General features: G+C 39.7%; 2 protein-coding genes and 1 non-coding gene across 5 annotated transcripts in view; 2 read left to right on the top strand and 1 right to left on the bottom strand.

Moving 5' to 3' along the window:
- ctdspla (CTD (carboxy-terminal domain, RNA polymerase II, polypeptide A) small phosphatase-like a) overlaps nt 1-13,385 on the bottom strand; it is a 34,946-nt gene extending 21,561 nt beyond the window's left edge. Inside the window, exon 1 of one of the 2 annotated variants that reach the window (XM_004081081.5) lies at nt 12,896-13,385. In XM_004081081.5, the coding sequence (XP_004081129.1) occupies nt 12,896-12,971 (76 nt within the window). In that variant the 5' untranslated portion in view covers nt 12,972-13,385. The remainder of the gene's footprint in view (nt 1-12,895) is intronic. The other variant, XM_004081082.5, reaches the window with a different exon arrangement.
- A 3,016-nt stretch (nt 13,386-16,401) lies between these two features.
- Nucleotides 16,402-22,166, top strand: gars1 (glycyl-tRNA synthetase 1). 2 transcript variants are annotated; one of them, XM_078938244.1, is made up of 17 exons: nt 16,402-16,697; nt 17,068-17,169; nt 17,341-17,443; nt 17,542-17,683; nt 18,137-18,225; nt 18,552-18,628; nt 18,701-18,846; nt 18,933-19,082; nt 19,165-19,327; nt 19,411-19,575; nt 19,648-19,756; nt 19,846-19,990; nt 20,930-21,015; nt 21,106-21,215; nt 21,293-21,386; nt 21,470-21,660; nt 21,780-22,166. In XM_078938244.1, exons 1-17 carry the CDS (start codon nt 16,446-16,448, stop codon nt 21,903-21,905), a joined length of 2,250 nt encoding a protein of 749 aa, XP_078794370.1. In that variant the 5' UTR covers nt 16,402-16,445; the 3' UTR covers nt 21,906-22,166. The 2 variants fall into 2 exon arrangements, with proteins under 2 accessions (XP_078794370.1, XP_078794371.1); XM_078938245.1 differs by having other exon boundaries at nt 19,648-19,760; nt 19,850-19,990.
- Nucleotides 17,931-18,065, top strand: LOC111946703 (small nucleolar RNA SNORA84). Its single transcript, XR_002872432.1, has one exon. It is a non-coding gene; the product is annotated as a small nucleolar RNA SNORA84 (small nucleolar RNA).
- Nucleotides 22,167-22,696: the final 530 nt, after the last annotated feature.

The following is a 22,696-nucleotide window of genomic DNA, read 5'->3' as shown; positions in this document are numbered from 1 at the left end:
TGAGATATGTGGAGCCTTTTGTGAAGCTTTATTTCCGGATTATAGGTTTAAAACAAAGAGATTCTGAACCTTTTGGCGACTCAAACTCAGATTATTTTCCGTGTAGCAGTCTTTCCGGGGTTCAGTGTCAGTAAAGCGGAGTTTCATCTGTAAAATAAGGAACTCAGAGACACGTTTGGGTGTAGAGGACCATGGCAGCCTTTATTTTCCTTTTCATTCACATAACCTGAAGTTCATTTGTCTCATTATATCATGAACCTGTCATACCAACACCAATGCGGAAGTAAACAGTGTTCACGCCCCCTCCTGCAGATGAAATGTGCCGTTTCAGCATAAAACAATAAAGAGGAATGAAAATAGTCTTTTTTATTAGCCTTAGAACGTTGAAAATGCCAAAAAAGTGCTCCTCCTTCTCAGACGGAAGCATCACACAGACGTAGAGATCTTGTTTTAGGTGGAGGAAGAAAGGATTCAAGCGGACAGCTGCAGGGATACCGACGATGGCTTCATCGGGCTGCAGAGATCCTGCAAACCAACCATCAATAAATAAAACTTTAATGACTCGTAAATCAAACAAATGAGCTTCCAGACATTTGGAACGTTATCAATAAACAGCTCACCTGTTCAACTAAGTTTAGTTGGTCTGCTCTGTGGCTGCACGGCTTTCACCTGCTGCTCTGCATGCTCACTTCAACTTTAATCTCGTAAATTTACGAGTTTTTTTTCTCCTAAATTTACGAGTTTTTATCTCCTAAATTTACGAGATAAAATCTCGTATTTTTACTTTTTTTTTTTTTTTTTGGTGGACCCTAAAACTCCGTCGTAGTTTATAATAGCAATTTGCATATATTAAAATTTGTGTCATTCTCAAAACTTTGGCCATGACTACAATTATGCAGTTTTTTAGCCAAAATCAAATAACCTATGTCATTTTCTAGGACATAGTTTCTGGAGACCAGCAGTAGTTCATTAGAAATTCACTTCGGAGTTGTGCGATTGACCGTTACAAGGGAGCAACCCCACCACCACTTCCCATCATCCATTTATTTACAATCTACTGCTAGTTGACAGCCCCTCATCGCCCACCCTAACATTACCGATGCAACAAAAATAGCAACCAACATCTAAGCTGTCCAGCCATACAGTTTTGAGCCAAGTGCCAGCTTGGATGAGTAAAATGAATACGCACATTGATCTATTTGTCTACAAGTGGATGGATCGAAATGCAGCAGAGCAGAGAGCGTGTTACCCGTCCAGTGGATTTTCCGTGTCACAAATAGGAACTTCTTCAAACGATTTTTTTGCATCTGCTCCTATTTCACAACTATTTGAATGAAGAAATACTCTGAAATGCTATTTTAAACCTAATTTTCTGTCCTGTCCTCCATCATCAGAAAAATGTTAAAAACACCAAAAACACAATTTTTATCGGAGTGGGTTTCTAAATAGTGCTTCTCTGTGATGAGTTTGATTCATTACTGAAAGAGGAACTCCTCTAGGTCAATTGAAAGGGATTGGAATCAAAATGTTCTCAAAATAATATTGTCCAACTTGTCTTGTGACGTCAGCTCCCAAATGTTCTAAATGTCAGCCTTCGCTCCATTTCCAGACGTTTTTACCGCCCCGGTCTGCTGCCCGCATGAAGCAGGTGGAAGTGCGTGAGACAGCGAGGAAGGGGAAGAGAGGTGAAGATGAGGGCGTAGAATGGGTGGGGAGAGTCAGTGTGGTGAGACAGCCTATACTTGGGTCTGATTCCTACTCCACCCCCTCCTACACCACCACCCAACACAAACAAGGCTTTCCTTTCTCGGTTTGACACAAACAACATAGCTGAGGGGTGACGGCTGCAGGAGCATGTTCATATAAAAAAGCACACACGTGTGGTTTAATGATCAACTGGTGAAGCAATTAGGCAAGATTTCTGCAATTAACAGACTGCATCATTATTTTACACTTCATTTTTTTTAATAATGTTAACATAAGTTATTGTCATTAAAAAAATATTGGTTGAAAGAAAGTTGATTCTATTTTGAGGGCTTGCTGCTAACATATTTAACACGGTGACATCAGTGTAACAGAAAAAAAATCAGAAATGGATTCTGTGGTCCACTTGGTTTTTGGTAAAATACACACATTTTAATTTTTGAAGAAAAAATGGGTCTGGGTTCTTATGGGTTAAAACATGAAATGGGCTTTTTCCGAAAATTCTCCAAGCAGGAGTTTATGAGGAAACTGCAGCAGTTTCATCTGATACAGGAGCAGTGTGGCTGCTGAGCACTGACCAAAGAGCCAGCCAGTCAATCAAAGGCAGCCCAGCCTGAGATTCGTGTCACATGTTCAGGCACAAGAGCTAACAAGGCCGGAAGAGGGAGAGTACGGAGGAAATTCTCAGCATTCCTGACAGGAAGAGATAATCACCATCTGACCCACAGCTTGGAATAACGCCTGGTTCTAAGACTGAATATGATCTACAGATTAGATTAAGACTAAGAGGTGGCCTCCTTTACGGTTTTTCATTTTTGCTTGTCAGCTGCTCCCCTTAGGGGTCGCTCCATCTAACCTTATCCTCGCTCATGCCAACCGCCTTAATGTCCTCCTTCACCACAACCATGGTCTTCCTCCTTTCTAGTAACTTATCCCTTAACTGTGCATCTAATCTAAAGTAACTAAAAAAACACAAGTTGGCAAAAGACAGCGAATTTAGAATGTCACTAGTTTAGGCTTAATCTGAGAATTTTATAACTCGAGAACTGAGGTTTAATCTAGATTGTTTCGTTTCTCTCATTTTTTTCTCTCGTTAAAATCCAATGTTGAAGATTCGGATGTCCCACCTTCCAAAGCATCAAAGACATCAGAAAGAAACTTTTTCTGATGTCTTTATTTTTAAAGACTAGACCAATAAAGAGAATAAATAAATAAATTGGACCACAACATTAGAAAGCACAGCACTCATGTATCAGTTTATTATTGCTTTAGCTACAAAAAGAATTTTTAAACTACACCAGCTATAAAAATATACCTGCGCAAAAAATAACTTTTTGCAGAATCATCACAAGAAACCTGGCTAAAGTTAATTAAGTAAATAAAGTATTTTTATTGGTATTTAAACTTTCATTCATGACACAAATGCGGTGAAACACTACAGTGGTCCTTAGTTGACCAGTCAGGCAAGTAAAGTGTACAGTTCCTGGGGGGGGGGCATTAAGGAAAATGTGAGAACAGTCAATGCCAATGTGGATCCTTAATAATTTAGATGGAAAACAGTCTGGTTTTAAATGAGGCTGCCAGGTGCTTTACAGAAAGATAAAACAAGTCAGAGAGATTTCTGTGCTTTGCAGCTTTGTAACTGAGTCAAAATGAGAGGAAACCTTCATTTAGTGACCATCTCATATGAAGGAAGTAAAGACTAGCATAAGAAAAATAATAACCTTCAGAAACCCTGCTGTCCCCTCAGGCAGTGGGCACAATTTCACAGAATTTTTAGTCGCCTCCTTTTTCTCAGAATTCATGATTGAGGTGCTTGTGTTAAAAGTGAAGCCAGCTGTCTCGGGCATATGTAACTCCACGAGAGATAAAATTCCTCTTTGCCAGTAGCTGAAATGAAGAACAGACTTTTTCTGTCACACACACGCCTGCAGACTACAATCCCATGTCAACATTCAGAGGCGAAATGGGCACCTGGAGATGCTTGTGTTGCTGGATAACACTAACAGAAACAGACAGCGGCATGGGGGAACCCCTCTCTAAACCGTGTCAGCAGAAAGATCTGGAGGAAGGAATCCCAGGAGAACAAAACTGTCTCCAGACAGGATGGGAAGACAAATAATTATTTTTTTTCCGCAATATTTAAAGCATCCGATGAATATAAAAATAAATTTTTAAAATACATTCTTGGTTGTGAAATCCCCCAAAAATCATTTAGTTTAACCTACATACATTTGCTTGTTTTAACCATCAAATATTACTAAATACGCAGTTCATTTATATCTGGGGAAAATCACAGCAAGATTACTGTTAGTGCACATCTTCGTCATGCAGGAGTGGCTCCAGAAAGCATCTGCCCCACATCTGCACAAAAACAAACACACAGTCCAAACAGCTGAGTCGGATGCTGTCAAATGAGCTGAGACTGACAGCTGCTGGTGTCCCTCTGTGTGAGTTTGCTGTCATCGCACCCATGGTGGGCTGAATGTGACAAGGTAAAAATAGGGCCAAAAGTGACAAAAACTAAACCTCCATCTCTTCTGATATTACAGTCAGTTTGGTTTAAACGCCTCCTCATGCACAGGCTAACCCTCAGCTGCTCCTCTGGCTTTACTTCCCTCCTCATCTGGCAGGATTTGCAAACACGCATCCAACATAACCTTATGTAAGTGCCATTACTCAACAGCCCATTAAAATAATATGGTTTGCAGCGATTTGAATATAAACGGTTTGGTTGGGACTTGGGCCACACAACGTACAAATTCTCCCAGCTGCTGCTGTGAACCGACACCCAGATGTGGGCGCGCCCACTCTGCCTTCCTGTGTTAGCACCACAGCAGAGTCGGAGCCGCGATGGCGGAGCGGGGTGGCTTGAAGGCCCCCTCCAACAAAGGATGAGGGCTGTTTTCTCTCCAGCAAACTGCAAAATGAAGGAGACATCCCACTGAGATCTCAGGGAGGAATAATGAGAGAGATGTGACGGCTCTGAGAGTTGTGCAACTTGCTTCATTGCAGCTCATTTTGTTGGAGGCTGCAACTTAATATTTAAACATGATAAGTGCATGTTCTTTATAATGTAGAAATAATTTGAGACAAAAAGGGTGTCGGGGTTGTAATAGTTGCTTACTTTGAGGGTTTTAGGTGAGAAGTCAGATCATTTCTTTAACTGATAACCCTTATATTTTATAAATCCAATGTGACGTGTCTGTATTATATGCACAACTGCAAAAACGATTATGGTTATGAGTAATTACGCCATTAATAAGATGGCATCAAATTTGTTAAGTTTATCTAATCATTGTATTACTTTATATCTAAACCGATGTATAGGTGTTTTGTCATTTTTTTATAGTCTTGTTCAATTATGTGTAATGCTCGATACCAATCAAATCCAGTCAAATCAAAAATTTGAAAAAAAGCTCAAAATTCACAACATACAAATGCATTTTTAAAAGCAATTTCAAGAATTCTTAAAAGAAGACAATAATAAAATAATTTATTCCTTTTTCCATTAAATACTTTTTTTTTCTTTTTTTATAGGTGAGGATTAGCTGAGTTTAATGGACGGAAATAACTTTTTCAATGACAAAACAAGACGAAAAGTGTTTTTGTTTATTTTATATCACCGAACAGCATTAAAAATTGAAATAATCAATATATAAAAGCACTGCGCGATTCTTTTTTGTCAATACTGCAACTTTATAGGTTGATTTTTGATTCATTGTCATGCTCATCACTTAAGGAGCATGACAATGAGCTCTCCATCAAATAGAATAATCTATAATTAAGACACTTCTGAATCAATTAATAAACTAGCATTATGTCTAATCTCAGTGAAATAAGGTGGCTTTTCTTGCAGACAGTTGGAATGAAAGGCTGTTTTTTATAAATGAGAGAAAAACAACAAATAGGTCATCTATTTGTGTTTGTTGGTGTGAGGGCGTGTGCGTGCCGCTTCAGTTTCCGATGCCTCCGCTCTCTTAGAGGCATTCATCTCTTCACTTACACAAACAGTGTGTCCTACTTAAAGCCCCTGGAGGTTTAAGGAAAACACACCTTTACCTCTGGACCATGAGAAGACTTGTTGTCTCTCACAGCCCCCCAGGTGTGTATTTCCTCATTCCCCACTCACCCGTTTAAATATGTATAAAGCTGCTCATGCCCTTCAGACGGTTTACAGGAGCCCTGAATAAATCAGTTGGCGGCAATAGAAAACCTCTTTGAACAAAACATGATTTCAGTCAATTGCTGATGATAAACACAAAAAGAAGTCCTCTTCTAAAAGGGAAGGATGCACCCTAGCCCACAACTGAAATGTTTTTATTCTCTCCTAACACACATGGTTTCCTCTACACTCCTGCTTTCTTTCGACCTTCGCTTCTCTCCGAAGGCATTGATCTGTTTTGGATACGTTCATATGGATGAATAAATCCTGAACTTCAGGACTTCAGAAACAGCAGAAGTCGGGCTGGCGCCGCTGAGCAGAGGGACTGTGACGCAACTCCGCAACAATTCAGGACATAAAAAACTCACCAGAGGAATACAAGTGCCATTTGAGGAAGTCCATAGCTTTTTATAAACTTATAACATGTGCATTTTGTTAGGAGTTGAAATGAAATTCATGTGCGGTGGGCTCTCCTAAGCCCATGCAAGACATTCAGGAACTGCACTTGGTCCCAAAAGAAGCCGATACGGCACAAGAGCGCCGTTTCAAATCCACATTCAAACATAAAACCTCCTCTCAGTCGTGTCAAAAGTGCCATCCAGAGCAGACAGATGTAAAAGGCTCCCAACGTTTGCTCTACAAAGAAGAACAGGGTGAACTCTACACACAGATAGGGAAGATGCTATGATATTTGAGCCTGAAATCAAACAAATCGTGTGACATTTTGGACATTCAAATCCTAAAAATAAAAAAATATTAAATGCAGATTACCGTCGGTGTAGCCAGAAATAGGAAAAATAAGTCCAGCCTGAAAAATCCTTTTAAGCCTTTTTAAGGCCTATTTACAATTCTTTCCATCTGCTTTCTACCATTATATAATGTTTTTCCAAATTCATGTTTTAATTCTGAATGCAAATAGATGGTATTATTTTACAATGCCTTTTAGAACTATGCCAAAATAAAAATGAACTAACTAAACAACAAATAAATAAATTTGCTCTTTGTTTTCCAGAGCAGAATAAAACCCAGATTAGCCTCTCCAAGTGACTTTATTTCTCCAGCAAATTAGCTGTTTTATGTTAGTTTTGTAAAATGACACTTTAAAATTTCGAACCAATATTTTTTTTTAAATGTGGCTTATAAAGATTTTAGCACAAACCCTGCCTGTTTGCTATTTTTCCTAAAAAAACCAAACAAACAAATTATTTTATTTTGAAGTACAAAAAAATACTTCCTTTTTTTAAACTGAAGCTTTAAACAAAATGTGCATAAAACTCATGCAACGACGTAATAAAATGTTTTAATTTGTGCTGTACCTGCTGTGGAAACGTTAGATTTGACAGACAGCGGGGTTAATCAAAGAGTAACCTGCATTGTTTTATAATAAAAAAGCTGCCATGCCTCATTTGTATGTTTTTATTGGTTTAGACATTATCAAAGCCTTAAGTCATATAAGAAAAGGCTCCATTAGTGGGATTTCTTTACATTCTTATCTTTGGGAAAACACATTTGTTGTATTTGTAGTGTCTATGTTGTAGTGAAAACACATTTTAGCCACACTGGCACAACAGCAGGAGCATCCTCCTCCCCTCCACTCCACTGATTTCTCAGTAAAGGCTTTAAATTGTTTACAGTCATCAATTGCAGGAGTGGGAAACTGTCTGCTCACACGATCGTTCACCCACTGCCTTACAGAGGATTCCTTTTATTGGAATTTTATGACCAAAGCCGCACTGGAGAATATATAAAAGTGAAGACAGCTTCACAATTATTTGTTGAAGTTGGATGTTTACTGTGAGCAGATGTGAAAGTCTGACATAAATCCCCCTAATGTCGTTTTTGTCCCTCTAATTGACTGGTAAAAAAAATGTGGTTTCTGTCAGTCATCAAAAATTAAAAGGTGTTTTTTAATATTTTTCATCAGAATCTAATTCACTCAAAAGAAAAATGAACAAGAGACGATTAGAATGTAATGTTTTCATGTAAAATGTCGGGCTATTTGAAGAGAATTTACATTTATGCTACATTTAGTGGCTGGAATTTGAGTAATGAGTATGAGGTTATCTAAGAGGAACGTAAAGAATGGATGTTTAGAGTCAACCTGGGGCTCACTGTGTTTTTACACAGTTAAACAAAGTTAGAGCCTGGACCACACAAGGGTCAAAAGGGTCAGAGGGGAGAGCTTTGGTCTAAAACAGACTCTTCATGGAATGTTAACAGCTGAAGAAGATGAACGGCAGACATAAAATGACCACACATGGACATGTAAACGGAAAACAACAGAGACAACATGAAAAAATTCAGAAATCAAAATGAAATGATAAAAAATGAAACTAATATGGAAACTGCAATAGTATTATGGGACATTACTGATCGGATGATGACTTTTGAAGAAGAGGAAAAGCAGAGGCATGTTTTGCCAGAACTGTGGTAAAAACGTGATTGAGCTTTGCAGTGGCTAAAGCGAGAAACTTAAAGAAATAAAAATGAAAAAGTAAACAAAGGTCATCATCCGATTAGTGAAGTCCATATAACTTGACTTTATTGGTTTCTTATTTTGTGTCATTGTTTTTTTAATTACGTTTTGGTTTCTGGAATTTTTTTTTCTTCTAAAATGTAATGCTGCTTTTTGATGTGATTTGTTGAGTTGACTTGCACCTTAGGGCCACCGTAGAAATGAGACATAAAAAGACAAAAATTGGTAGACACGGACAGAAAGGGATGACAAAAGTAAAAAATAGAAAAATATATAGAGGTAAAAACTAAAAAGCAAAAGTAAACAAAATTAGTACTTTTTCTTTGATGTAGCTGCAAATATGAATGTACTTTTTCATAGTTAGCCATCTTAAAAAAGACAACTATACAAAATTTAGTAAACAAAAACATAAGAAAAAACTCCTTTAAACCCCCAGAGTCATCAAAAGTCCAAGCAGCATGTTTTTGCACAACTTTAGGTCTAATCAAGCACATTTTCTTGGCTTGTCGCAGTCCATTTAGCAGGACCTACTGCAGGAACCATACAAGGCGTTTTATTTTGAAAATCAAGCATTTTCTCTTTGTCTTTTTGACTTCTTTTCCTCTCGATTTAATGACTGGAAAGCTATATTATTGCAGCACCAAAAGGTCTCTGAACCATCGCTGAATACATCTTACATCTCAGCTTATTGATGTCACCTATTCAGATGAAATCTCTTGGGCTGTCCAATAAAAAAACACATGCCAAAGCTTCCACGTGCCTTTTATAGCCGTGCAAACACAACATCCCTGAATCGATACAAAAACTGAGATTAGCACCGAGTGTTCTGCATCATCCACTCGCTGAGTGAGGGCCCAAACTCACATAAGATGCAAACAAGCACATCAGTCATGGGGCTTAGCTTTTGAAAAACATTTAACTTTCTCCAGTAAGCTCCGGGAATGACATCGACTAACGAAATGAAGATGTGTTGGAAAACATCTAACACCTCCCCGGAGGTGCAGATAATCAGCTTTTCTGAGCGGCTCTGGCTGAAACGGGCTAATAAATCTGTAATAAGGACTCCAGTTTTTCTATCTTCTCACACGTAGTCAAAAATACTGCACTAAATGTTGACTTGTAAACACACAGCAGTCCAGTGTAATTCCCACGGGAAGGCGAATGCTTCGAACTGAGCCAAAGCTATCCAACATTTGAGCTAAGTCCCAACAGCAGAGAGCAGCGCGTTAGGCCAGGATCTGAAGGACAGCCAGAGCTCACAGTGCTTCCCCTCACTTGCCTTTCTGCAGGTGTGGTCCTCACATCATAAACACTTCACTAATGTGTGGCAGCAAGTTCCAGGGCTAACCTCAAATGCAAAGTGTGCATGAAATAACAGGCATTTCCAGATTAATACATAATTACAGCTTTGGTGTTTTTATTTCTTGTTCCTTTTGGGAATTTGGAGAAATTTTCAAACCACAAAAACTTGGACAGACTGACATGGAAACACACCAATTACTGAGTGCAAATCCCAGTGTTTTCCACTGCTGTCTTTCTTAAATAACAGCCTTCCTTTTTATTCACATGTGACAGCACATAAGGAGCGTTGAGCCCCAGTGGGTTTGTAAAGGGTGAAGGTTAATGGGCTCTGTAACGCTCGACGATTTGGTCTCTAAAGTGTTATAGGTTTGAGTTACAACTGTGGTGAGGACAGGCTCAGAATCCCACTGTTTACTCTGGCTCAGAAGAAAAAAACACACACACTAGCAATGATGAAAGTGGACGTGTGTAATGTTGTTTTCCACCTATATTTTTCAAGCATCTAAAAGTAAAGTCAACAACAGAGCACAGGCCATTTTTGATGCTCTTCTTAAACAGAACGATTAAACATCGACTCCAAAGAAAATTGTGTTTATATTGTTTTTAAAATGTCCTTGTAGCATTCTTCTCATGATGGAGGACCTTTTTCAAGAAAATTATGATTAAAACTACATTTTCTGAGTGTTTCTTTTTAAATTGTGGTGCATTAAGAGCAGACAAAAAAGAGCCATTTGAAAAAACTTGTAGTCGTTACATAAAAAACTACAGTCAGCGGGCCACAAGTTCCCTGTTCTGCTCTATTCCGATGCCTCCACTTGCAGACAAATAGATCCATCTACATCTTTGTTTAACTCATCTAGCTCCACACTGTACGGCTGGATAGCTCTAATATTGCTCGCTAATTTTGTCGCACCGGTAATGTTGGGTTGGGGTTGTGAGGGGCTGTAAGTTCTTGGGAGAGAGTGCAAACAAAGGGATGATGGGAAATGAAGATAGAGTTACTTTGCGTCAGTGGTTCCACCCACAACTCAGAGGAAAATTTCGGATTAACTGTTGCTATGATTCAAAGATGATTGGAATGGGCGGGACCACCCCCCTTACCCATCACCCATAACTGAGCAATCTGTTTACTAACATTTACTAATTGTTGATTTTTTTCTGTCTGCTCCCGATTCACAACAATTTGAATAAATAAAAACTCAGAATTGCAAATTTATGCTAAATTTTATTTATATATGTTCTCTCGCATCAGAAAAATGCCACAAGAACGTAAAAAACAAACAATAAAAATATGATTTTCATCGGAGAGTATCTTTAAAGCCAATTCCGAACGATCTTCCTCTAAGATTACTTCATTGCCTTTAAATTTGAGGCCATGTCTGTCATCCCTGACGCTGTGAGACTGATCCAGTCTGATGAAGGAGAAGGGTGCATTTATTGTGAAACCGTATTAGCAAAGCTTGTGTGATTTACAAAGCGAAGCAGCGGCTGGCCGACCTACAACTTCCCTCTGCTGTTGTCAGTCCAGTAATTACATCTCATTGCATCAGACCAGAAAAAAAGAAGCTGCTGCCAAATGCAAAGAGTAATTTGGCTTTTGACTTAAGGAGCTCCTTTGAAATGTCATTCCTTAAGCAAGTGTAACATTTCTGTTTTTACGGGGGGAAAAAATCTGCTTTAGGAAACATAAAACAAATGACAGCTCAAGTGTCTGTCCGCTTTGTGCTTTATGCAATCACAAACACACAACTCTGCACGGCTTCTTCAGTTGCCCCAGTCTGATGGCCGAAACCACCTCTTCGTGAATGCAGCCACAGCATTATTTAGCATATAAAAATTGATTTCTACCTGACCGACGACCGTCTGAAGAAACGTGGCTCTAATGAGCTTCTCTGCTTGGACAGAAACGGATGGGAGTCTAAAAATAACCTCCCTTCTCCCTGAACTATTCAACATGTGAATGTGTGAACGCTCGAGTGCGTGTGAGTGCGTGCACATTTGAGGCTACACGGTACAAGCAGGTCACGTAGTAACTCTGCAGGCCAGCTGCTTTGTGGAGTGAAGGGCAGTCGGTTCATTCAGAAAGATCCTCAAAACGATGTGTGCTTGTGTCGAGCAGACATCTGAGGAGCTGTGTCATCTCTGATTGGAGGCCGACCCTGGGCTTTAGCCTGCCAGATTAATTGTCAGATACCACATGCCATCTGGGATTTACTGTTTCAAGACAAGCAGGCGGGAAGGTGTGGGAATTCTGAGTAGGAGATTAAAATGTGGTCAAAGAAAAGACATGTTTCTTCAAACTACCTTGAATGCTCTGCAGCTATAGAGCCAATGGATGCTTGTTTTTCACCAGGACCCAAGGCAATGCATTAAGCAGATCAATCATGGTTTAAAGCATAAAAACCTGTTGTTTTTTTTAATAAGTAGTCAAATTGTCAAAAGGCAGCACACTCCAATAAAAGGGGCCGAATATGCGGTTGTGCAAAAAATGTTTTTTTATTAATATGGGATCTTAAAAAATAACATCTGGAAGGTCTGTTTTTTGTTGTTGTCTTTCCTTTTCTTTTTCAGCCTTTCACATCTCAATTTTCCACAAAAAAAGGGCTTTGAATGAGAAGTTGATGGAAATTCCTGTCTCTAGGTAAATCTCACAGAACAGCAGAGCGAAAGATGTGTTTTCCCTGCAGCTTTTCTAATCTGTGAAGCAGCTGTGGAGCAGCTGTTTTCATGCCCTTTTATTTGTTTTGTTTTTTACAGTTTAAGGCACAAATCCCACTACAAGATATCCACTTGATGCTCAGATATTTCTGCAAAATCTGTGGATTGTTTGCAGTTCGAAAACAAAAATCTGCTGACTATCAGGAGATTCCCATCAACCCAAATGTGCTGATTCCACATGTGAGGAGGACGTGTGGTGGCATGTGTTGGTGATCATGTTGTACAATCAGGCCTCCCCTCCCCGTGAGATCAAAACGCTGCTCACACTGCACAGCTGAGACCTACAACCATATGATGCAGATCTGTTCACATTCAGAATAAATGAAGTTTTTGCTCGGCTTTTGCCTGAAAGATGCGGCTGATCTGAATGGAGTTCTGCTTCAGCTGAACAATGGAGATTTCACGTCGACACTGTTTTGCTGGAGCCCGTGTCCTCTGTGCACAGAGGGGCTGCACGTTCCACAAACATACATGCATTCCCGCATGCAAACATGAGAAATGCGCACGGTGTTGCATGCTGTGCACCTTACCTTTATCCGGACAAGAAGAAATGCTCTCCTCCTCTTTCGGATTTGCAACCTGTGTTATTATGGACGTGTTGTCCATGGAAACGAGATGTTGTGCACTTTCGGCGACACCGTTTTATTCCTTACATTACCGACCGCGCTGCAGTCCCCCGGCTGTGCGCAGGCTGCTGCTGGAGGCTCCGCTTCCACCATTAAAATCCCCTTTTCCTTCGAGGCGATGAGTCTCAGAACCCAGAGAGAAACGTCAGAGAGACGGGGCTCCGCGGAGGCAGCGCACAAGTGACAGTCCAGGATGCAAACCGAGCGTAGGTCCTGCGCTGAAGCCAGTGCGTCTGCTGTGGCTGCAGGCGGCGGCGCAGCCCCCGCCTTCTGCTGCTGCTGCTGCTGATGCGCGCGCGCTCCGGATTCCCTCCACACACGCCGCGTGATTCGGTTACAGTGTTTACCCAGAGATGGCGACCATCCTCCTGCCACAGGCATGCGGGCACACTGCAACAACTTGCCTTCAAACATCGCTATTATGCTTATCAGGCCATGCTGAAAAACGGCCGCTTTAGTCCGCCCACCGATGCTCGGCGCTGGCCTTTTCACAAATCCCCCTGAAAACACTCCCGCTTCCAGGCTCAGGACATAATGACGGCTTTGGATGGACGGGGGCATTTTGACTCTCCATTCTTTAAATTGTAAATGCATTAAAATTATTAGTATTTCTTTTGATTTAAAGGTCCAACCGTGTCATGTAAAATATTTTTTTTCAAGGAAATTATATTAATCTTATTGTGAAATGATAATTTATCATCACCTTTCTGTCGGAAATAGAACGAAAAAACACATTTTTGTATGAAATGCATCTTGGGTGTGATGAGAGTTTTTGGATGTCATATCTGTCCAAGCCCCAACTATGCTGTCATCAAATAACTTCATCTATCTATCTATCTATCTATCTATCTATCTATCTATCTATCTATCTATCTATCTATCTATCTATCTATCTATCTATCTATCTATCTATCTATCTATCTATCTATCTATCTATCTATCTATCTATCTATCTATCTATCTATCTATCTATCTATCTATCTATCTATCTATCTATCTATCTTTTTACCCAATTTTCATGCAAAATAAAAAAAAATGTTTTTTTTGTTTAAAATGTACAAACAGGTCATGTCAAGTCAATTCAGCATTGTAGATGAAAAAATTCATTTTATCTTTTACTGTAACTTATTGGTAAAATGTAATATAGTTTAAACACAACACCAGCTTGTGCATAATTTGAAGTAAACTGTGGTGACAACATTTATTTTTTTCTCCCGTGTTATTAAAATTCTTCACAGGAAGGTCTCCTTCAGATTGCAAAATCTGAAATTTGCGTGTTTCCTCTCATGTCGTGTCCATCAGAGATTTTTACCCTGCACATGCATTCAAAACAAACACAGTTAGAATGACCATGAGGGTTGAGTATAAAGTGTTTTTCTGGTCAACTGCCAGCAGTGAGGTGGTGAGCATCCCTGCCTCCTTTAGATTAGCTGTATTTGTTTTTGGAGCATGGCTCTCCTAAACGACCCCACACGAGAGACAAGGACTGATGGCCCACTGTTGTGAGGGAAAGAGCAGGCTGTCATTCACTGATGTGCACCATAATCAGTATGTAATCTCTTTGCTGACATGATGCTCTCAGTGTGGGTCAGCGCACAACTTCTCATGCTTAAAGCAACGCATGTGTACAACTGACACCACTACACAGGTCTCCCGGCAACTTTGCACAATCGCAGTCTTGTCTCCAGTTACTGTGTTTGTTCAGGTGGATGCTTGAAATCTGATGAGCGAATCACCACATTGTGGTATCAAATGAAACAAAGACAGAAAAAAGGATAAACAGAAGCGAAATAAAGATTCAATAAATGATGATGAATGATGATGATGAAATAAATGATTCAATTGAGTCAGCTTGAAACAAATAAGCATTTTTTAAATTATAATTAGACTATGATGTTAAAATTACACAATTATGTATTGTATTTGCCTTGCTGCCTGTCATGACTTCTACAACGTTGAAAAAATCACTTTTGCTTAATATTGTGAATTTAAAAATTATCTTTTTTACAGGAATTTTATAACATGTCTGCCTGCTTTGTGATTGTCTGCTTAAAGTGGGATTCACTGACAGTAAAAAAAGAACAGGTGAAAGAAATTGCAGTGAACAATGGACCTGCAAAGACCAGCAGCAACACACACAGCACTGTTAGTAGTAAATCTAATACTTAGCTCAATTGCCCAATAATAAATGAATATACAGTACTCCTAAAAATACTGTAAACACTGAACGAGCACTTTGAGGTCATTGCTTGTTTCTAGAGCCCCCTAACGGCTTAAAATGTCTATTGCAAATTCAAAAATAACCTAGAAAAACAATTACAAGAATTACATTTGCAACAGATTTTAACACTTTATGATAATACTCTAAAAAATCAAAATATTCATTTTAGAAATACAGTTTTAAAAAAAAGCAGTTTAAAAAACTAAGTAGATTAAACATTAGTGTCATTTCCAATAAATTTGTGTTGCGCATAATTGTCCTCATCTGCGTTTCAGCAGACAAAAATACCTCTCTGCCTCTTTCTGACTTTTTTCTACATTGGAGGATCTGTGAGCGACACAACCCCTGAGCTGCACACTCCTATGATGAATAATTAAAGTGAATATGGTCTTGATATTAACTTTGATGGAACACGGATGATCTTTCACACTGAGCTGCAGTTTGACTGCAGGCTCCCTGAATGTTTAATGAATGTGGGTGTGCTTCAGAAAGGAGTTGGATTCACATTCATTTCAGCAGGAGGATAATGAGGACCTGTGTTAGACATAATGCTGCACTAGCATTACATTTTCTCTAATTAATTGTGTTTTAATTTTCCAAGCTTCTTGATATCTCAATATTTAGAGGAGTTATCTTGAACTATATTTGACACTAACAAAAAATATATATTAACTGAAATAAAAAAAATACAATATTGAATAGACATCACTGTTGGTCTACAGAAAATCATTAACTTACAGTAATCATGACTATTGTCAGTGTTCTCTAAGTGGCCTTTAAAACTGAACATCATTCAATTTATTAACTTATTCACTTAATTTTTACATGTTAAATTTTATTGAAATGTTCTTAAATTGTGATTTTAAAAAATAGGCAAAAAAGTCTGAAGTACCTTTCAGAAACTTCACATTGAGGGCTTCACAGACCCCTGTTTGAGAATCCCAGATGTAGGTTAGAGGATTTTCAAGCCATGGTGAGATCCACGGAGAACATTATTTTATTTTATTTTATTTTATTTTATTTTATTTTATTTTATTTTATTTTATTTTATTTTATTTTATTTTATTTTATTTTATTTTATTTTATTTTATTTTATTTTATTTTATTTTATAGACGAATCTGCGGATGCGTTGGATGCGGTGCCCTGAGCCATTGGTTTGTAACGAAAGTGCTTTTCTGGAGCGGAAATGAGGTTTACTTCTTTCGGTGGATTTCATCATTCTCCTGAGCTTCATGCTTCTCCGCAGCGCAGCATCAGCACTGCTGAGGACCACCGCTGTGATTCCCACTTTCTGCCCGGTGTCTACGGTCAGCTCGGTTCGGCATTTGCCCAGTTTCCCGCCCAGAACCAGGCCGTTTTCAAGGTCGGTCTGCTTGCACAAAAAGAAGAAGCTGAGCGCTTGGCTGGAGGTGAAAGGACAAACCATGATGGACGGAAACATAGAAGAGATTCTCGCTCCTTTGAGGCTTGCAGTCAAGGAACAGGTGAACGGACTCTTGTAGTTCATTTAGAAAAAAATTAAATGGCACAATAAATGATTAAATCAACGTTTTGAGGTGCTGTATTTGTCATATTTACGGTAATATTTTGGCTAACCCCACTAAATGAAGGAGAACCGCTCCTTGCTAGCTGTTAGCCTACTGTCATTTCTGTGTGCTCGTTGCCACGTTTCAGAGCGCCGCTTTACTTCTTGGACACAATGTGTGATTACATTTTCGGCCACATTGATGCTGCTTTCTGCTTTTCAAGCAAAGAAGAGTACAAATCTAAAGCAGATCGCTAGCTTTCATTCAAAGCCAGACTGCAAGCTAATGTGTCTCAGTGTGAAAGTCTAAAACAACCGCTTTGGTTTAGGGGGACCTGGTGCGTCAGCTGAAACAGAACGGAGCTCCAGACGTGGATGTTACTAGAGCCGTGGCTGAGTTGAAGGCCAGAAAGAAGGCCCTGGAGACGAAGGTGAGGCATTCAGAAAAACTTTAATTGAATTTGTTGCTCAAATGTCCTGATAAGCTGCAGTTCCCAGCCAGAAGCTCTGATCTTTCTAACTAAGGTCATGGGGTGACACCTAAACCACTTGAATGTAAATTAAACGATGGTTTACATATGTAGTTTATGCATCTTTTGCAGGAACTGTCATTGCAACCCAAAGATGACATTGTAGACAGATCCAAGATGGAAGATACCCTCAAGAGGCGTTTCTTCTACGATCAGGCCTTCGCGATCTATGGAGGTAATATCTCAGCCAGTATTTAAAGATTTTAATTAGTTCTGCACTAGTCCATGTTGCTGTCTTTAAGCTTTCTATTACCGTGCAGTTCTGCTCCTCAGGTGTGAGTGGCCTCTATGACTTCGGTCCTGTGGGCTGTGCCCTGAAGAATAACATCTTGCAGGCCTGGAGGCAGCACTTCATTCAGGAGGAGCAAATTCTGGAAATTGACTGCACCATGCTGACGCCTGAACCCGTCCTCAAGTACGTGCACGTGGTTGTGGGACGATCACATTGACTTTAATGATCTATTAGCTCGAATATTAACACTTGGTTGTTCTTTAACCTCCTTTTGTTTGTTTTGTTTTTTATATAGAATATTGTCATTTCGTTTCATTATTTAATATTTTAGCTATTCACTAAACAGTTGGTATTAGCCAATAAATGTCTTATAAACATTGTTAAATTTACATTTGTTTTGCATTTCCTTCATGTTTTTATCAGACAAGGTGCCTGGTGGTTCCTAGAGTCAGCGTCACAGTGCTGAACTGTAGGTTTTATTGACAGGCGCATATGGACTTCTGCAATGTTATGCATGGAAGCTGCCACTATAGCAGCTCTCCATAGCCCGGTTGCAGATACAAAAAGAGCATTTTTGTCTTTTTTTCTTTTACTCAACGTACCTGGATCTTAATTTGCTTAATTTGGCTCCTGCAGGACCTCAGGGCATGTGGAAAAATTTGCAGACTACATGGTTAAAGACGTAAAGAATGGCGAATGCTTCAGAGCTGACCATCTCCTTAAAGGTACGAAGAATTATTGCTGCAGTCCAGGAACAGTGAGGGTGTTTGCAGACTCTCAGTCTGCATTGATTTACATTGGAGACTGCAGGGTTGGTTTGTAACCTTACTGTGAGGCGCTGCTACTGCTGGTTTGTGGGAGTTTCATTGTCATTTGCATTTATTTATGGTTATTCATTCTTTATGTCTTCATGTTACCTTCTGATATCCAAGGTTGGTTACTCTGTCTCTTCTGAGACAGACGGCTTGGCAGCTCTGGAGAAAAAGAAAAAGAAAAACAGAAATTCAATGAACATAACATTTCATCATTTTGATTATGTTTTGTCTTCCAGCTTTTCTCCAAAAGTTGATGTCAGATAAAAAGTGCTCAGCGGATAAGAAAGCAGAGATGGAGAGCGTCATTGTTCAGGTCAGTTTGAAAAGATCCATGCGCTCTGTCGGCGTTCACATTATGAGGCTAATTTCAATCAATCTTTTCCAGTTGGACAATTACTCCCAACAAGAACTTGCTGACCTCTTTGTAAAATACAACGTCAAGTCACCCACCACAGGAAATGACCTCACAGCTCCCATCTCCTTTAACCTGATGTTTCAGACGTCCATTGGTCCAGGGGGGAATATGCCAGGGTATGAGGAGAGAAACCTGTAGGAATGTTTCTGTGTTGTTCTCAGACCAGTGATCGATTTTCTTTTTTAAAAATTTGGATTTGTAGCTATTTGAGGCCTGAAACTGCTCAGGGAATATTCCTCAACTTCAAGCGTCTCCTGGAGTTCAACCAGGGAAAACTGCCGTTTGCTGCTGCTCAAATAGGAAACTCTTTCAGGAATGAAATCTCACCTCGTGCCGGACTCATTCGTGTTCGGTGAGCCGCCTTAAGGCCCAGTTGTCGTCATGTGTCTTTGCTTGAAACTGAAACTAAAGTGTAAATGCAACTCATCCTGCAGAGAGTTCACCATGGCTGAGATCGAGCACTTTGTTGACCCCAGTGAAAAGGTCCATCCGAAGTTCTCTAATGTAGCTGACCTGGAAATCACCTTGTACTCCTCCAAAGCTCAGACTAGTGGTCAGTCTGCACAGATGATGAGGCTGGGGGATGCGGTGGAGCAGGTAAGGGACATCTAGTGGATCGATGAAGTGCAGAATGTTTCTGTTGCGTTTGAATAGAAACTGGATTTTCCTGTCTGATTCAGGGAGTGATCAATAATTCAGTCTTGGGATATTTTATTGGGAGGATCTACCTCTACCTGACTAAAGTCGGCGTTGCCAAAGACAAGTTGCGTTTCAGACAGCACATGGACAATGAGATGGCTCACTACGCCTGCGACTGCTGGGACGCTGAAACCAAAACCTCATATGTAAGTCTGGTTCCTCTCTGCTTCTGGGTTTGTGTTCATAATGATCCTCAAAGGGATGTTTGTCGCCCACAGGGCTGGATTGAAATCGTGGGCTGTGCTGACCGCTCATGTTATGATTTGAAGTGTCACGCGCGAGCCACAAAGGTCCCTCTGGTTGCTGAGAAGCTTCTTAAAGAACCCATATCCTTGAGCTAAAGCAGCAAATAACAAAGCAAAACCAAAATCTGGTTTCATTTTGTGGCTTTAGTTGCTCCTTAACGCTTCTACACAAAACTGTAAATGTTGTTCAGTTTGAGCCTAACAAAGGAGCCATCGGGAAGATGTACAAGAAGGACGCCAAGCTGGTTATGGAGTATCTCGCTGTGTGTGACGAATGCTTCATCACTGAGCAGGAGCAGCTGCTGAATGAAACCGGGTAAATCTCTGTCTGTTCAGCTTTTCATAGAACTCTTTATTCTGGTAGATTATTGAAATGATTTTAATAAAATGCATTTATAGATGACTAATGTGAATCATTGTAAAATAAAGCAGTGATCCCAAACCCCTTGGGCGGTGGACCTGCACAAGTCCATTAGACAGTTGGTACCGGACTGAAGAGAGAAGAAAATACATGACCTACATTTTTTTAGCTTTATTTATAATCTGATTCTGAATGAAGTTTTATTTTGGAAAACAGATGGGTTTTCTTCACCACATCCGTCTCATTCTTAAAGCATGTAAAGTCGCTCTCGTGTCAACAATTCATCTGCTATCGACCGTTAAATTGTTCCCCCAAGCTAGCAAAGTTGACAAAAACAAACGTATATGGTGAGTCTCTTCTCGCAGACAAGAGCCAGTTAGAAAACAGAGAAAGGCAAAAACCAGGAATCTTTACTTCACATATGGATGTCTTATGACAGTTGTTCCCACACACCACAATAAACATGCATAATATTCAGCAACCAGCTGTCTAACTTTAGGAGTATTCTACTAATAAAGTTTCTTCATGTTCATTATTATATTTAGAAAATACCAGTTTTGGGAAACTTATTTTCTTTTTGTATTTGTCTGTCGCTTCTAAAAGAGGTTGGTGTCTGTTTTTTGTTTTTTTTTTGTTTCCACACAGTTATAGGTTAATGGAAAATCTATATCACATTTTAATTGGTTTCTATACAAAATCTAGTTTACAAATACCGGTAGATGCAGATATTTTACAACAAAATGAAGACAAACTTTAATCTCAAAAGTTGAGGGGAAACTGGGAGCTTAAGAAAAAAGAGACTCTAACTTCAGCCTCGTACAGAGCGGTCCGTAAAAAAATCTTGGTGTATTTTAGCTGTTATTTGTTCCTAAATTTAAACCATTTTTGACGCAGAGAGTTCAACATTGAGACGGAAGGAAAGACGTTCAAACTCACAAAGGACATGGTGAGCGTGAGGCGGCAGCAGAAGACTCTGCATGGTGAGGAAGACTCCACAGAAAGCGTAGAGTCCACAATGCTTCTGCCACTTTTTTTTTTAACCGCCGTGCTGCATTTCTGTTTTTGTGCAGTGGAGGAAGTTGTTCCCAACGTCATCGAGCCGTCCTTCGGCATCGGCAGGATCATGTACACCATCTTTGAGCATACATTCCACATCAGAGAAGGAGATGAGCAGAGAACGGTAAGTTTAGACGTTGTGACTAAATGTAACATCAAAGGTTGATTGCTATTGTCGGGTTTCCATTTTCTCTGTTGCAGTACTTTAGCTTTCCTGCTACTGTAGCTCCGTACAAATGTTCGGTTCTACCTCTCAGCCCAAATCCGGAATTTATGCCCTTTGTGAGGGAATTATGTAAGTTTCCACAACTAAAGTCCCCTTTTTTTTATCTTTAGTGCTTTTGCAGTGATCCTGTTTTATTTTTTTTAAATCTATAGCCGAGGCAATGACCAAAAATGGGGTGTCCCATAAGGTGGATGACTCATCTGGCTCCATTGGAAGGCGCTACGCCAGGACAGATGAGATTGGCGTGGCTTTTGGTATCACCATCGACTTTGACACCGTGAACAAGACCCCCCACACGGCCACTCTGAGGGACCGGGATTCGATGAGGCAAATACGAGCTGAGGTACCGTTAAGATTTAGCTTCATGAAACACACAAGACTGCATTGATACTAATTATCTTAAGCCTTTTTGTTGTTCAATTGAACCCCCCACCTTATCAACACTTCCATCTTCTTCCTCAGGTCAGCGAGCTTCCTGTAATAGTTCGAGATTTGGCCAGCGGCACGATGACCTGGGCAGAAGTGGAGAGCAAGTTTCCCATCTTTGAGGGGCAAGAGACCAGCAAGAAGGAGGCATCTGAAGAGTAGAGTTCACTTTGTGCGAACATCCACAGACTCGATGCCTCATGTCAACACAGAGCACTGCAGCCGTGTTGTGATCAGCTGTGTTTTACGTCACAACGTCGCATATTCATCTAATCTGAGAAACGAGGCGAAGCTTAGACTTCTGTCGTCGGCACTGCATCCACTCTGTTGTAAAAGGGACAAAATCAAATCAGGTTGATGAGAACTTCCACTTGTTCCAGTTTTAAAGTGAAATGAAGCTTCAATAAAAGCAGTTGGTGCTTAGTGGACGTGTCTCTGGTTTGTGTTTGGACCCTTCTGACTGAAACCGTTAAATACTCTCTGTGACGATCACAAACACGGAAACTGCATTCAAACTGTGGGATTCAAATAAAAGTATTTCTAAAGTTTTAACACTTAATGTTGATCTAATGAAACCATTGGCTCCGTTTTCCACACCATTTAAATGACAAGACCAAAAATTTTCCAACTAAGAGGTCTTCAGGATACCTTTGAAGGATCAGTCAATAGTAAATACCTGATTAAACGGACTTATATTGTAGGGGTGGCGATGAAACGAAGGTGTTTCAGTTCAAGTTTGCTGCCATGCAGCTGTATCGTCTCAAGTTCTGTGAAAGGAAGAAATGATATAAAACATTTTTTAAACTCAATTTGACTTCAGATTTTTCTCTGTAAATATGTTTTAAAAAACAATGAGACAACAAATATTCCCCAAAAGTAATGGAATTTTTTTTTTTTTATTTAGGCTAAAAATCACATTCAATGACAGAAGAAAAAATACTGAAAGCACAAAG

This window comes from Oryzias latipes, chromosome 20 (genome assembly GCF_053564925.1).
Source record: "Oryzias latipes strain Hd-rR chromosome 20, Olatipes_Hd-rR_3.1".
Classification (NCBI taxonomy): domain Eukaryota; kingdom Metazoa; phylum Chordata; class Actinopteri; order Beloniformes; family Adrianichthyidae; genus Oryzias; species Oryzias latipes.
The sequence above is the reverse complement of the archived record's forward strand: the minus strand, read 5'-3'. Positions and strand labels throughout refer to the sequence as shown.

Coding starts and splice junctions, on each gene's coding strand:
- gars1 (XM_078938244.1), top strand. CDS start 16,446: ATGCTTCTCCGCAGCGCAGCATCAGCACTGCTGAGGACCACCGCTGTG. Junction 18,226..18,551: donor AGCTGACCATCTCCTTAAAG/GTACGAAGAATT, acceptor TTTGTCTTCCAG/CTTTTCTCCAAAAGTTGATG. Junction 19,328..19,410: donor TGGGGGATGCGGTGGAGCAG/GTAAGGGACATC, acceptor TGTCTGATTCAG/GGAGTGATCAATAATTCAGT.